At 37.9% G+C, this 15,912-nt stretch overlaps 1 protein-coding gene across 2 annotated transcripts in view; it reads right to left on the bottom strand.

The window, feature by feature from the left end:
* Positions 1 to 15,912, bottom strand: part of VCL (vinculin) — a 110,028-nt gene that overhangs the window by 30,355 nt on the left and 63,761 nt on the right. For both annotated transcript variants that reach the window (XM_042909142.1, XM_042909141.1), the window contains exons 3-8: positions 15,558 to 15,708; positions 15,266 to 15,374; positions 13,100 to 13,222; positions 11,348 to 11,508; positions 3,143 to 3,233; positions 1,711 to 1,858 (exon numbers count right to left, since the gene is read on the bottom strand). In XM_042909142.1, the coding sequence (XP_042765076.1) occupies positions 1,711 to 1,858; positions 3,143 to 3,233; positions 11,348 to 11,508; positions 13,100 to 13,222; positions 15,266 to 15,374; positions 15,558 to 15,708 (783 nt within the window). The remainder of the gene's footprint in view (positions 1 to 1,710; positions 1,859 to 3,142; positions 3,234 to 11,347; positions 11,509 to 13,099; positions 13,223 to 15,265; positions 15,375 to 15,557; positions 15,709 to 15,912) is intronic.

Here is a 15,912-nt window from a genome sequence, read left to right as displayed (position 1 = left end):
AGAGCTCCCTTCCCTGTTCTAGCCTTTTCTCTTTACAGATTTATGGCCGATCCCATACAGCAGCCACCTTGTTCTCTTGCTCAAATTCATCTTTCTCTGAACACATACAACTGTGTATTTGAGAATTCCAAGTGAAAACTGTCTACCACACTGTGAAAAGGCTGCAGACAAAAGAGCCAGCAGTGAGAAATTAGAAGAGCCAAGAATCTTGTCAAACTGCATTGGCATTTCTCCGAATGGGAACAGAACTTCTTTTTGTCCTTTCTGTAAAGTTCCTGTCATGCTCATGACAGGGGAGACTGCTCCACAGCAGAAGAAAAAGGCTCACTGGGTTCAATGAGATCACATTTATTTATGCAGTTCCTTCTCCCCTACAAGGTAGAGATCCTAAACCTGAAACCTCTGGAGTTCCCAGGACTGCAGTGAATCCACGATCCTCGGGAAATTATACATAATACTATAGGGGCAAGTTTATGTGCAACTTTTTACATAAAGATTAATGGCTCTCATGAGATTATAAAAATTATTTTGATCCAAAAAAGGTTAAGAAGCACTCCTTTAAGAGCTGTATTCTTGGGGCACCTGGCTAGCTCAGTCGGAAAAGGGTGTGACTCTTCAACTCAGGGTCACAGGTTCAAGTCTCATGTTGCGTGCAGAGATTACAAAAAATAAATAAACTTTAAAAAAACTGTATTCTTTTTTTTTTAATTTTTTTTAATGTTTATTTTTGAGAGGCAGACAGAGACAGAGTATGAGTGAGGGAGTGGCAGAGAGAGAGGGAGACACAGAATCCAAGACGGGCTCTAGGCTTGAATTTACAGTGAGATCATGACCTGGGCCGAAATCGGCTGCTTAACCTACTGAGCCACACAGGCACCCCCAAAAAACTGTATTCTTAAGTTTATTCTGTTAATACATTTGAAACCAAGTGTAATGGTGTACAACATGTCAAGGGGTTATTTCTGAGGCCTGTTTGTATGGAGACCCTATATATTCCAATTATCTCAAGATGTTTCATGACTTTCTTGAAGCCAAATTAAACTTCATCTACACTAGTATTTCATATTTCAATTTTTCCTCAATGCTGATATTATAAAAGTCCATAAAAATGAGGATAATCTTTTAGAGCTGCATTAACTCTATGGCTGAGTTTCAAAGAAGCCTATATTATACTGAGTTTTCTTAACAGTAAACTATATAGATTTAGTTTACAGGGGGAAAAGTTCTAACAGTCAAGTCTTAAAGGAAGTAAAAGAATTATGAAACCAAATGAATAATGACGAAATAGAGACTCAAAAGTCTACAAATAACCAACTTACAGGATAACCTATTTAACTGGATTTTAGAATAACATGAAATAATTCTAGTGTTTTCACTCTTTGTTTCTTTTTACCCATCCTTCATAAAAGATATGGCTACCCATGCCAGACTTCACCACTGTCCCTTATTCTTTCTAAGCCTATGGCTAGAAACTAAGATACCATATTTCTATTTCTATTTCAACCTTGCTACAAAGCATCTGCTACTTTGAAAGTTTATCAAAGGAGAAGTTCACTTCAATCTTGAAAGAATTAATAGAGTATAAAATCTGTGTTGTCCATTAGTCAAAAATAACACAGGGAAATTAGCAGAGACTTGGTCTCTGAATTACTTTGTCAGGAGTGAGATACGATCTGTTACCTAACTTGGGTAAGAGTAGAGCAATTTTACCGGGCTCGGAGTTCAGCCACTTGATCAGTCATCTGCCCCAGCATTTTACAGGTTCCCAGGATCTCTCTGCGTTCTTTGCCTGCACAGAGTTCACCAACTTTTCCAGCTTCATCTAAGATCTGTCTGATGGCCTGCTCACCAGCATCCCCTAAAATAAAGAGATACTCAATATCCTCACTGTTGACATATTAATTATTTAGAAAGGATACTTTACAAGTCATTTCATTCATGAAGGAATGGGTGATTTTTTGAAGACAAGTGAATAGAAGGCAATACATCCGATAGCTAACAGCCAAGCAGTGCCCTTATAAGCAGAGGGTGAGGTTTTAACCACAAATACTTCTAAAAAAAAATACTTGGAACCATATCCATCTGGAGATGATAAGCAGCTTGTGGTAAGAATACAGATGATGAAAATAAGCTCTACTAATTTAATACTACTTAGCACCTCTAACCTCCATTAGGCTTTTCACATTCATTCAAATATTAATCTAAAACTGAATATTAGATTAGAAAATCCATAAAACCCAGCTCAATAACCCATTTGGGTCTTTACGTAAGTCAAATTTTCTTTCCAATTCTTATTGGCATCATTTAATCTGCTTAATTAAATACTTTTTTGACATAAATGGAAATCTGCCCAATGGGAACTAGAAAGAGAAGAGTTTGGTTTTTTTTTTTTTAATATTTATTCATTTTTGAGAGACAGAGAGCAAGCATGAGTGGGGGAGGGGCAGAGAGAGAGGGAGACACCAAATCGAAGCAGGCTCCAGGCTCTGAGCTGTCAGCACAGAGCCTGACGTGGGGTTTGAACTCACGGACCACGAGATCCTGACCCAAGCTGTAGTTGGGTGCTTAACCGACTGAGCCACCCAGACTCCCCTAAAGACAACAGGTGTTTTTTTTTTAAATAATTTTTTTAAGTTTATTTATTTTGAGAAAGACAAAGCAAATGGGGGAGGGGCAGAGAGAGAAGGAGAGAGAGAATCCCAAGCACACTCTGCACTGTCAGCACAGAGCCCAATCTGGGGCTCAATCTCACGATCCATGAGATCATGACCTGAGCTGAGACCAAGATTTGGGCACTTAACCAACTGAGCTACCCAGATGCCCCAAGACAAGAGTTTTTATTCAGAATAATTACCTTTCTGATTCAGGGAAGAAGTGAGCCAGTATTCTGGCAGAGAATGCCCACTTCAGCTTGGTTTATTCCTCCATGATGAGAGGTGATTAGTCTATGCCGTTCATCTTTTTAAGGACCAGTAATGCTTCAATTAGTCAAAACTATCAGAGAATGGAGTATGCCCCTAAATGTTGCAGTAGTTATCTCAGAATTATGAGATTATGGAAAGACCCTCTTTCTTTATTTGTTTGTTTGCTTGACTTTTCGCTTTTTACTGTATCTGTCAGAAAAGTAGAACCAGTGGGTTACCTGGAGAGGCACTGGGATCACGGAGCCAACCCTTGGCCTGGTTCAGTTTGGAGTCTATGGAGGCCAATGCTCTCTTCATGGCTTCAGTGTCCTTTTGAAGAGAAACACCACAATTATTTTCTTTGCAAAAACTGAGATACTATGATACAAAGTAAGACAGAGAAAAAGTTACAGCACTTAACATACAATAGCTAATGTAGTCCTAAAACAGCCTTAAAAATACTCTCATCACACCAGAGTGCTTATTTCTGTCAAAATGCAGCATTGTGCATGCAAATCTTCAGTTAATTCTATTTTGTTTTCTGGTTTCTCTATTGCTAGACTGTGAAAACTGGTAAAATCACTCAAGCCAAAAGATGCTTAATGTCTGCAGCAGGAAAAAGCCCTGTTGTCACATGCCTCATTATCAGCCTTTCCACTCATCTAGCGCAACCCTGGCAAAGCCCTCCCTGCATCAGGGAAGCCTCATTAGCATGTAGCGCCACAAATCACAGTTCTTTTACATCTTGTTTTGAAATACACAAACACTGGATGATGCTTCACTATACTTAATTAATCTGAAAAACTTGGAATTACTGGTTGGAAAAAAACTGAAAATTTTAATCTAGCAATTTAGTTTTAATTCCACAAATAAACCACTGAATGTAATGTAAGAAAAAAGTGTTTTTCTGGCCTTCCCTGCCATCCTCCTCACCCTCCTCATTCTTCGTTCCTTTACCATCCTAACCTGGAAGGAGAGGCAGAATAAAATAAAGCGTGTCTCAATTTATTGCTTACAATCAGGATTCAAAATGGCTAGCATGAAACTACCATAAAATCTCCCAGGATATGGCATGAGAAGCTGAAACAGACTAAAACTATACCTATAGTTTGATGAAGTTTTTAAAATTTCATCAAAGTTTTACTCTAGGGAACTGGCTCTTAGAGAGTTCATCCATCAAAGCATGGATTTAACCTCTGAAGCTCTGGGCAATGCCCTGAATCCTTAACTTTTTTTCACTTTCCAATCCTGCAAAACTGGGGTTCTTAAAAGTGTTGTATCACCATGTTTCCACACGGGGGCACAAGGAGCATTCCCCCCCCCCCCAACTTTTAATTCAAACAAGAATTAGTACAGTATACTAATACAGAGTAAGTGCTGACAACGCTCACAGGCCTAAGGTCAGCAGCCTGACCACAGTTTTTCCAAAGTACCTACTCACATTATAAGGACTCTCGGCTTTAGGATTTCTTCCTTCCCCATTTAAACAGATAATGACTGCTCTCCGTTTTAACCCTGGCTATCAAAGACTCTGAATAGCAAATTCTCAGCCACAGCAATGAATGAGAAGTGAACTAAATTACTGAAAAAATGTAAAGAAAATATTTTCTATTTCTAAGTTATTTGGAATTATGGGGCTATCTATCAACAGAAGGCAGAGAGTGTCATGACAGTATTTCGAAATCCATTTGTAATTAGTACAAGCAGACAAATGGCATTTTTTAAGTGCTTTCGTTCTCAATGGCTTAAATATCTGCTCCTCCTCCATCTTGTTCTACGGCAAAGCCTGCCTTTAAAAGTCAGCATCAGCATGATTCCAAATTAGCAAGGCCCAAATCAATACCTGTTTAGAGAGGCTCGGGCAACTCCCAACCTCAGAGAATTAGATAGCCGTTAGTGTCTAATATAAGTTATAGGACTTCATCTGGATACAGAAAAAAAAATCACGATCTCTGACCGAGGCAATATGCACACACTCTGAAGAGAAATCATATCCACGTAAAAATACCTCATAACCATTTCCCTAACACACTATGTTTTTAGTGAAATAAAATCAGAGATTTATTGCATTTCAAAAACCTAAATTCACAGGAACAAAGATCACATTTTGTGTGTGTCTACTCTAGCATTAATGGCTACTAGTTTGGGGCTCCCTGGCTGGCTCAGTCAGTAGAGCATGCAACTCTTGATCTCAGGGTTGTGAGTTTGAGCCCACGTTGGGAATGAAGACTACTTAAAAAAAGATTAAAAAACAAAAGATTAAAAAGATTAATTTGGAAACTAACTTTGAGGATTTCTTGCAAGTCAAGTTGTTTTAGGTATTTCTTCCCTTCATTTCTTTATTGAACCTCAAATTTAAATATAATTTAATTTTACATGAGGCGCCTGTGTGGCTCAGGCAGTTAAGCGTCCAACTTTGGCTCAGGTCTGATCTCACCACTGGTAGGTTCAAGCCCCGTGTCAGACTCTGTGCTGACAGCTCAGAGCCTGAAGCCTGCTTCAGATTCTGTGTCTCCCTCGCTTTCTGACCCTCCCCCACTCACACTCTGCGTGTGTCTTTCTGTCAAAAATAAATAAACATTTAAAAAATAAATAAATATAATTTAATTTTACAAATTAAGAAACAAGGGCTCAGTCCTACAAACCCAACTGATCTCAGGTTTGCTGACATCAAACCCATGAACTTTTTCCTTTTACCAAAAAGAGCTGCCAAAGATTCTACTAATCTTATGTTATGCAGGTCCTTGCCTTGTTGATGTTGGCTTGGGTTAATAGTGTCCAGAAAATAAGCTCTAGAAATCAAAATCATAATCCTCACTAACCTAAAGGAGTTATTTTATTCCCCATTGCCCAAAAAAGATTTGAAACATAATGACAAAAAAGTGGCTTTGCTCTACTCAGTACCCTCAAAACTAATTGTTTTTTTCCTCCCTAATAAAGCATCAATGACCACCACTCTTGAAGGAGAGAATCTAATTCTCAGGAAGTGAGTAATTGACTCCTGAGTGGAAGATGATGTGGCATCAATAAATTAAAATTCAGAGGTGCTGGTTTTCCCCTAAAAAGCATCTACAGCAAAGTTGAAATGAAGCTGCAATTTTAAACTGGGAATTTCAATTAGTTACCAAAGTTTTTAATAGCCTGAATTTTAGATAATTTTGGTGTTTAAGACAATAACTGAAAGGACCACCTTAAATTCTTTCTGGAACAGAGCAAGTTTTGAATAAACATTTAAACATATTACATTTTAATGTCACATCTATTAAAATAAAAAATGTCCATGGGAACAAATATTTTGGTCTTCTAAGAAACCCATATATATTTCTTTTGAAGGGCAGTATTTATTATGGAATTAAAAGAATTGTCATAAGCAACATAAGAAGTATATTAATATCAAATATGATATAAACCAAGTGACTGAACAACTAGGACCAGAAGTCAATTTTGAGATATATTTATAAAGGGGGAAAATAACCATAACCCTGTGGTCAACCGTACTATGTACCACAGAGTTTTCATTAAGCCATGTGAAGCCTAAATACCAAGTACAATCTGGATATTAAATAGAAGGGAAAACAAAAACAAAAACAAACAAAAAAAACACACCTCATTTGAATATTTTCTCTGCAAAATCTCAAATTTGGGAAAGAGAGAAGTCTCCACCAATTTCTTCTCTGTTTTTTTTGTTGTTCTTTTTTTTTTAATGTTTGTTTATTTTTGAGAGAGAGAGAGAGAGAGAGACAGAGCGTGAGCAGGAGGGGCAAAGAGAGAGGAAAACACAGAATCCAAAGCAGGCTCCAGGCTCTGAGCTGTCAGCACAAAGCCTAACGTGGGGCTCAAACTCACGAACTGCAAGATCATGACATTGGGCTGTTAAGATCATGACCTGAGCCAAAGTCAGAAGCTCAACTAACTGATCCACGCAGGTCCCCTGTTCTCTCTCTCTCTCTCTTTTTTTAAAGAGTGACTGTTTTTTAAAAAGACCAGATCTAAGTGTGCAACTCTGGGGACAGCTGGCATGTCACCTCCCGCTATGGTCCCTTCTACAGTAAAACTCTTCTGAGTTCAACTTTTAAATGAAAAAACCACGGTGGCTGGGCACTGTCACACACCAGAAAGCAGAGGGACAACCTTAAAAGAACTCCTTTCTGCACACCCTCCCAGGAACTGAAACGCTCCTGAAATGTAATACAAAGTGAGATCTAAAGAACACTGACTAGAACTGAGAACCAGAGCTCCTCCTACAAATAATCAAGAGGAACTGTAGTAGAAAAAGGGAGGTCCTACAATGCCATGTTCCAGAAAATTTGCAGTATGGGACTAAGGACCCCCTCTTGTTCACTGCCCAACCTACTCTCCCTTTTCCCACTGACACTTTCCCTCCCCACCTTTCCCTTCCCACTCTGTTCCATTCCTGGTGGCATTCCCCTCCCCCACCCTTAAATTAGTGTTTTAAACAAAGATGTTTCTGGAAAGCATAGACTGAGCAGAACAAAATTTTACAAACTACATTTAAGTGGTGGGAGAAAGTTGTCTACCCCTGAAATTTCAGAGAAGTTACTCTCCCAGACTTCAGTTCCCCATCTTTGAGAATACCTCCCTATCACCAAAATAAAAAAGAATAGCTTCCCAGCTCTAAAATTCTATGCCACCCTATGTGCACACAATCAGAGGTAGCAACTACAAGATCACTTGGATCAGAAGGGAAATCTCAATTGCTTTAACATTTTGGGCTTTTCTCCTTTTAGAGGGGAGGGGCTAAAATATCATAAATGCCTAATTAACTATTTATCTCAAACTCCAAGAGATAAGTCTTTTATTGTATTTGCTGCTAACATAAAACACTCTAAGATTCCTTAAGAAGCTCCATCATATTGTACACCTGAAACTAATATACCATTATATGTCAACTATATCTCAGTAATAAAAATAAAACACCTATAATGGAATCATTTTAATTAACTTATTCAATCTTAAATCATGTTTCATTTTCATAGTAGACATTCTAATAATAATATAAAAAATCCTCACATACAACCTTATTTTTTCAAAAATGATATAAAAATCAACCCTTAAATCTCAATGGTCTGTATTTAACAGCAAGTATTATAGGATCACATGTTCTAACCACTATTTCCTTCTTTGGTAGGATAAAGTAATCTTCGGTGTAAGACATCTGAGTCAGTCACTACATTTACTCACGACCAGCCTAGACCCACAGAAGGAGATCCACTACAAGAACTAGTTCTGAATAATAGCATCTAATGACTCAAGGAGCAGTTGTGGGAGCGCCTATGTAGGGCTCAAAAACTCTTAGCTTTTAAAATTTTTCTCACTTCCTCTTGATTCTCAGCATGCATCAACAAACAAGTAACATAAATACAAAAAAAAAAAAAAGAGATTAGGTATAAACTGCTAAATTTACAAAGGGTAGGATTATGATTGTGTTTAATTCACAAATTCTTTTGCTTCACAATGTATACTAAATTAATTTTTAATGATCACTATGACTGTTGATTTCAGGAGGGGAAAATTTTTACTTTCAAAATAAAATAAAGTGTTTAAAGTGAAAGTACTTTTAAATTTGTAAATCTGTAATTTGAAGGTAGGTATAAAAGGTAAAATAATTAGCTATCGCATTGCCTCTTTAAAAACTTATTTGGCAAGACGCACTTTTACCAAGAATTTTTTCCACTTACTTTCTTCCCCACTTTTCTAGAGGAACCATCACTTTCCAGGAGAAAACTGCACCAATGGGGAAGCATGAAACAAGTATGGTAAGACAAAGTTAATTCTTTATTGGCAGGGTCGAGAGGAGGTAAAAGATATATGTAAATAGAATGAGGAGCCAGTGGTCAAAGACAGACATAAGGTCTGATTAACTCACTGCTTACAGCTGAGCAATGAAAGATGCATAATGCTACCAAACTAAAAAAATAACCAAAATCCTAGTTACCAATTTCCATTCTCAAGGTGAAATTTTTTTTTCTAAGCGTTCTTGCAACTAATAGAAACAATCAAACTTAAGGGGTAGGGCGAAGTAGAGTGAATGGGGATGGGGTTGGAAGTAAGATTTGTCATGTACATCTTTTTATAGCATTTTGATTTTTGAACCAGGTAAATGTATAACAAAAGCAAAATGAGATTTAAAAATAAACATTTCTTGTTCATTCTGATGTGATTATATACTTGAGCTTCTTTCAGGTGAACTAATTTTATTTACTTTCTTTCATTCTGATAGTTGTATAGTACCCTAACAGTCTGGTTCCTTCCAGATCAGCATAAGACTAAAACATCTACAAGAATGTACACAGTGGGGACCAGGTCTGTTTCCCTTGTATATTTCCCCAAGTGCCTAATCCTTGTCCTGAAAAACTCCACTGACCACATTTAAAAAAAAAAAAAGAAGCATCTCTCAATGGAACTTGCACAAAATAAAGCTTAATAACACTTATTAACTAAATGATGGATAACTTTTCCCTTCCAAAAATAGAAAACCATTAAAGTCGTAATGCCTGCTCCTCTTTTTTGCTATTTCTCATCTGCTAGAAGCAAAGGAGAGAGAATAAGGAAAGAGATTAGATTAGGGGACCATGAGGTGATGGAGAACTATGGCTGATTCACAGCTTAGCAGGACATGCAGTGAACCACGAACTGAAGTTAGGAAAAACTTTAGATACACTTAACTTTTTCCCTTTAGATTTTGAAGGCTAGGATTATTGTGAAGGGCAGGTGCCCCATCTAAACTCCTTAGCCTACCCATTTCCATTATGGTTAAAATCTCAGCGACACATCTCCTAAAGCAAAATTCCGGAGCCTGCAAAGAAGACTGGTAGCAAATGCAAATACAGTGATGGCATCTGCTAGAAGTTTCCTTTCCTAAGAGCAGGGTCCACAGGTAACTTGGAGGTCACCCGGCTACTTGGAGAAACTTGCCCCTCAAATGAAGTCAGTAGGAATGACCAGGCCAAAACAGTTCTCAGGAGCCTGTTCAAAAAGATGAAAGCACCCACCAAACACAGAAAGTCTGATATCCCATAGTAATGTATTTTCTTTTGCTTTCCCCAAAGAAATAGCTCAATACGAGCCAGAGTCAGTCTGCCAGACACAGCCCCAAGTCCCAGATTAAACCACATTCTGACGCACATTCGGACACAGTGTTACACACCGGCACACGGAATAAGGCACGGCACACAGCACGAGAAAACCTCACAGACATGCTTTTTCTCTTTTTAAGCGAAAAAGAAACTAGAGGGCAAGAGAAAGCTTACCTTCTAAATGTGAGAAAAAGAATAAAACAAACAAGAGAACAAAAAAAAAGATGCATAAAGAAGTCATAACAGGGAAGTGAAAGTTGTCAAATATGCAAAAGCAAAATTAAGTAAAATATCAAAGACTTAAAATGATTTCACCATATAGATTTAAAATACAGTCTTAGAACTTGTTCAAGAGCTTTGTGCCTCTGTAAACAAATCCATAGTTAAGATAAGCTAATTTCCTTCTGCATATTTAGATTCACTTTCTGGGCAACAAGAGAGAGGGCTGGTGATTTTAAGACCGCAGCTTTGACCTTACCTTATAGGTGTCCTGGAGGATAAACACAGCCCTACTGCACACCCAGTGGAAGTCATATTACAAATCCCCTCTTTGCTACTAGCCTGCTGGGGGCTCTGGAAACACCATCTGAGTCACACGTGGGGAAACTGGATCCTGGAGTGTGTTTCCTCCACTGCTTGTATCTTGGGCTCTACCCAGGAAAGCGTAAACCCAAGTGCCCCTATTCTCCCAGAGAGTCACTAGACAGGGAGAAGCAGACCACAGTAGCAGCAACACAAGACCACCGCGACTAGGCTCTAGAAGAAATCCACCAACTCTTTTGGAGTCCAGGAAGAAATTCTAGATAAAGGGTGAATAGGACCCTCAAACGAGGTTTTCACAAATGTGCAAACTAATATTTTAATTAAGCTTTCCTTAAGGAAAATGGTATGCTGAAGGGACACACCTAGAAATGCCAACAGTTTCCTCTGTAGATTTCTTAGTTCAAAGGTTGGTTAAGGAAAAGTTTCCATAAAATTCAGTCACAGGCATATTCTGTATCTTACTTAGTCACCTAGCAACAACCACCCACATAAAAAGGGAGGGTTCCCACCCAGGGGAGTAGACACCACATCAGAATTCCTCCACCAGACCAGCGAGGGTCCAGCTTAAAGAAAAAGCTACACATCTGAGCCTTCAACTGGCCATTCACCCCACATACCCATTTCTTTGTTCTAGTCTGGGGCAAAGTAAATTTGCAAAAGCAGCTAGTAACCCATGAAACCCATGAAGAGTGAAGTAGAAATTATTTCATAAAATCTGAGTTCTCTTACGCCACCCACAATTACAAGATAAAATGTGAGGGGAGAATTCAGGAGTTTTCTTATTTCCCCTCTGAGAACACACACCTTGCTGGCCCAGGCATCTTCATCCCAAGAAGTGAGTTGTAATACACGGATGATCTCATTAATTTCAGCACTCATCTTTTCTACAGTAAAATTGCGATTTTTCAAAGCTTCTTCTATTCCTTGGTTTTTTGAATTTTTAGTTGTTACAAAAATCTTCATAGCTGTAAAAATAAATGATCAGAAACTAAGCTTAGAATTTAATCTTGCTGTATGACAACATTCACACAAGATATTCCATATTTTAGTACATGTTTTGGGTTTCTAAGATCTTAAAAAGAATATATTAGTTTGGCTCAGTTGATGGAACGTGAGACTCTTGATCTCGGGTTGTGTGTTTGAGGCTTACATTAGGCGTAGACATACCTTAAAAAAATAAAATCTTAAAAAAAAGAATACATTAAAAACAAAACAAAACAAACAAACAAAACACTGAAGGCTGCCAATGAAGTTCCAATATCAGCAACCTTAAGGTACAAGACATCACTACAAATGATCAGGGAGCTAATCTGACATGCATATATAGATGACCTATAATCCCAAAATGTCCAATATCCTTCTAAATCAGTTATCATCACAGCCCTAACACTGTGCCCCATCTAATGCACACCCAATAGGACAAGACAAAAACAGTCAGTACAACTGTAACTGGAGTATGCTCCTGCACCCAATCCTAATGAAGATCCCAAAATACTGAGTTTAGCTTTCAGAGTTTCTCTCAACATGTAGTAGGAACCTTTTAACCCCCGAAAGTACAAGAAAGTACTGATAATTTGAAGCACTAGAGAAAGAGAATATCTTCCCATAAAATAACTAAAATTGTGAAGACAAAGACTAACCAACACTTTACTGAGTTACCCAGATCAGAAAGAAATCTTGCTCCCAAAACTCTTCTATCACATGGAACAGCTGGCCTCAAAAACATTTCCCATGGAGATAGTAAGACTCTACTCACAAATGTTTTGTTTTCTGGTTCATATAAGGGCTTTCTGAGCTCTTACATTCACCTCTCCTTTTTTAGCTACTACCTGAAATGCCAAAGCAGGAAGGCAGGATCTGGGGGTGCCAGGACATGCCCTACAAGATTTTGAAAATAGGAAACAAAACAAACAAAAAAAAAAGACAGACTATAGAGCTGCCCTCTGACAGTTAAACTAACCCTTAACTTGACTAAGATAACTTATGTGAACCATGAGGTATCTGGTACATACTACACACCCAATGAGTGTAGCTCCCTCTTGCTAGCTGAGACAGCAGCCACCATGTTTGCATTTCTGGGCTCTACCCAGTGGAAAAGAAGTCCCATCTGGTACACTAGCTCTGTACAGTTCAATTTATTTTAGGAAAAACTGTGGACTTTGGGTTCACTTCTTTGTCATATAGTACTCTATAATATCCATTCCAGCTAATTCTTTTTTCATAACACAAATAAAAGTGTCAATATTCATATGCCCATAACTATAGTTTCTAGACATTCTACCTCCTAGAAAAGGAGCCTAGTAGAACTATGAGAACAGAGCTGGGCAACAGGAAAGGCAGCTTCAAACAAAGAGTAGGAGAAGGAGGACATTACAGAAGATGAATACTGGTTCTTAGCCAATCAGCTACAGCCATCAAGTAACACCCAATCTATCAGGTCTCATTTTTACCCAGCCTGAAGGACATGCAACCGAGCAGCAAAAGAAAATGAGCTTCAGGAGTTTAGAATATAGTGACTTTTTTTTTCCTGTAAGATAATGTATAGGCAGAAAATACCTGAAATGAGAACTGGCAGCAACTCTTTCACAGTGTTCATGGAGTTCACCAACATCACTCGGTGCTCCTGGTGAGTCAGTTCCTGCTGCCTTTCATCAATCATCTTGGCCATCTTTGTCATTCCTGGGGCATAAGGAATAAATTGTGCAGGGTGAGTCATGAAACGATCCAGATTCACTTTCTGAGCCTAGATCCATTACGAATGACTACAAAAGTCCAAACTGATTGTCGGCTTATTTAAACAACAGATACTGTCACTGAACTGTAGCATTTTTGATAAAAATTTTTCAGGGCAGCTGTAACAATGCAACTTTATTCATTTCATTAAAAGTAATTTGTTAAATGTAAATCCAAACTATGACATAATTTTCACATGGTTGACATATAAAATATATTATATATATATATATTATAAATAATATAAATAATATATATTATAAATAATATAAATAATATATAATATAATGTATAATTATAACATAAATAATATATTATATGTATATATAATATAAAAACGTATTTGTGAAAAACAAATATGTATTTGCAAAAAATGAATAAAAATATTTTGCCTGGTTACTACACATACCAGGTTCACATAATGTATCTGGCCACTGCACGTATGTAAGAATGACATGCAAGCTGAGGCACCTGGGTGGCTCAGTCAGCTGAGCGTATGACTTTGGCTCAGGTCATGACCCCGCAGTTAGTGAGTTCGAGCCCCACATCAGGCTCTGTGCTGATAGCTCAAGGTCTGGAGCCTGCTTCTGGATTCTCCCTCTCTCTGCCCCTCCCCTGCTCATGCTCTCTCTCTCTCTCTCTCTCTCTCTCAAAAGTAAAAACATTAAAAAAAAAAAAAAAATAGTAAAAAAAAAAAAATCTCATGCGAGCTTAGTACTGAGAATCTAATGGCTGAAAAAATCTTAAGAATTACAATAATGTGTTTTGTTTTCATCTTTATATTTTCTGTACTTTCCGATTTGTCCAAAATAAGCATGTACTATTTTTATAATTAGAAACAAATAGAAATATTATAAAAATAATTATACTAAGGACAGCAATCAAAAGCATCTGGTGTTTTGGAACTGGCCTGCTAGCACTTTTTGTTTACTTTGGTTATTATTCAAAGGTGCTATGTGATTCTCTCAAGCTTTGGTTTTCAAACTGCTCTTAAGATTTCTTAAGTAGTTTCACAGATCATCAAAGGATACCAAAGAGGGGTAGGAAAGGAGGTGTTGCCCCTGCCTCATTCAGAATAGTTCCATTTTTGTCTTTTATATGTTGGGATTCCGTGTAAGATTTTATTTGAAGAAATAAACTTTATTTTCCCAGTGCTATGGGAAAGTTTAAAGAATACTGCTCTAAAGGCATTTCCGGGTGATCTTCAAAGATGGCTCAGAGAAAGTCTTAACTGCCATAAGTTTACAGAATGACTATATCGGAACCTCATGAACACACTGTGAATTAAAAATCATTTCACCTAAGGCAAAAGACTCTTATGAGGTGGTATGTGATCTTTACTACTGATAAGTTGAACATCTGAGGTTGTCCTGTCATTGGTCTCAATCATACTTTAAGGACCCTCAAGTTCATGTTATATGCTTATAACAGAAAAAGCTGGTATCTGTTCATGTATTTTGAATATTCAATTCTCAGGTGACTAAACAATCATTTCAAAATGAGACTTAGTCACAGTAGCTCTTCTCTTCTTCCAGGTCTGATTATATTATGCAGCCTCGGGCTAGGGCATGAATCCATAATAGTAGGCAGGCTAATTAACAAGATACGAGGTCATTAAGAGCTACAGGCCAGCTGGCAGACAGTGAAGGAATGCTGTATAATATGGAATGGAGGGGTCAGAATTCAGGGTGGCCTTAAGCATTACAGTAATAGAAAAGTATTTCCTATATTCTCCAGCAACATTTACAATGTCTAGTTTAATTCATTAGGCAGGGCCAGGATTTGTAGAAAGCAGATTCAGCTTTCAGAGACAATGATATCTCCTCAGTAGAAACACAGTGTCAGCTCCATCAGCAGAGTACAGATACCTCAAAAGCCAACGTGTCATGACTAATCTTGGGCAAAAAGCAGGAGGGAGTACTCCTTTCACCTTGATCAAACTGGACAATCTCTCAAAACTCTTTATTATAAAAACTGGACATGACTAACCTGGTCCAAGATTCTTTGTGTAAGTGACCAAATCTTCCATAGTTTCCACCACCTCTGCCACTGTAAGATATTCCAAAATTCCTTTGCAAACTCTAATAATTTTACGAACCTGAAAATAGATTTCATATTTTAGTCAAATGAGTGAACAATAAGTAGAAAACATGCTAATTCAGATGTGCAGCTCTTCGACATCTTCCCATCCTCAACAATCATCAATCCTCCATTATTACCTTTAAGACTATCTTTAAGACTTTTGCCTGGAAGAGGTCTGCATGGGCCTCAGATTGCCTACCTCAGCCTCATCGAAGGTGAGGAGCAGGTCTGATGTGCCGGAAAGGATGCCCCTTGACCCATCGATAAGATAATCTCGAGCAGGCACCGAGTAAGGATCTGATTGAAGCATCTGGGCTGCCTGAACAAGCTTGGTACAAGCATTCTCCACCCTGCGGGGAGGAACTTGGAGTTAATTCACTGGCAGAACCAAACAGAAGAATATCACGTGGAATGCAAAGAATGAAGGGACATATCCACATTTTTTTACTGCATGGAAAATTGCCAAGACCAATTTACAATAGGATTTTAAGATTTTAACTTTTAAAATCTACAATTAAGGGGGTACATCCATCCATCCATTCATTCATTCACAC

Source organism: Panthera leo, chromosome D2 (assembly GCF_018350215.1).
Source record: "Panthera leo isolate Ple1 chromosome D2, P.leo_Ple1_pat1.1, whole genome shotgun sequence".
In the NCBI taxonomy this organism is placed as follows: domain Eukaryota; kingdom Metazoa; phylum Chordata; class Mammalia; order Carnivora; family Felidae; genus Panthera; species Panthera leo.
This window is presented reverse-complemented; position numbering and strand designations above follow the sequence as displayed.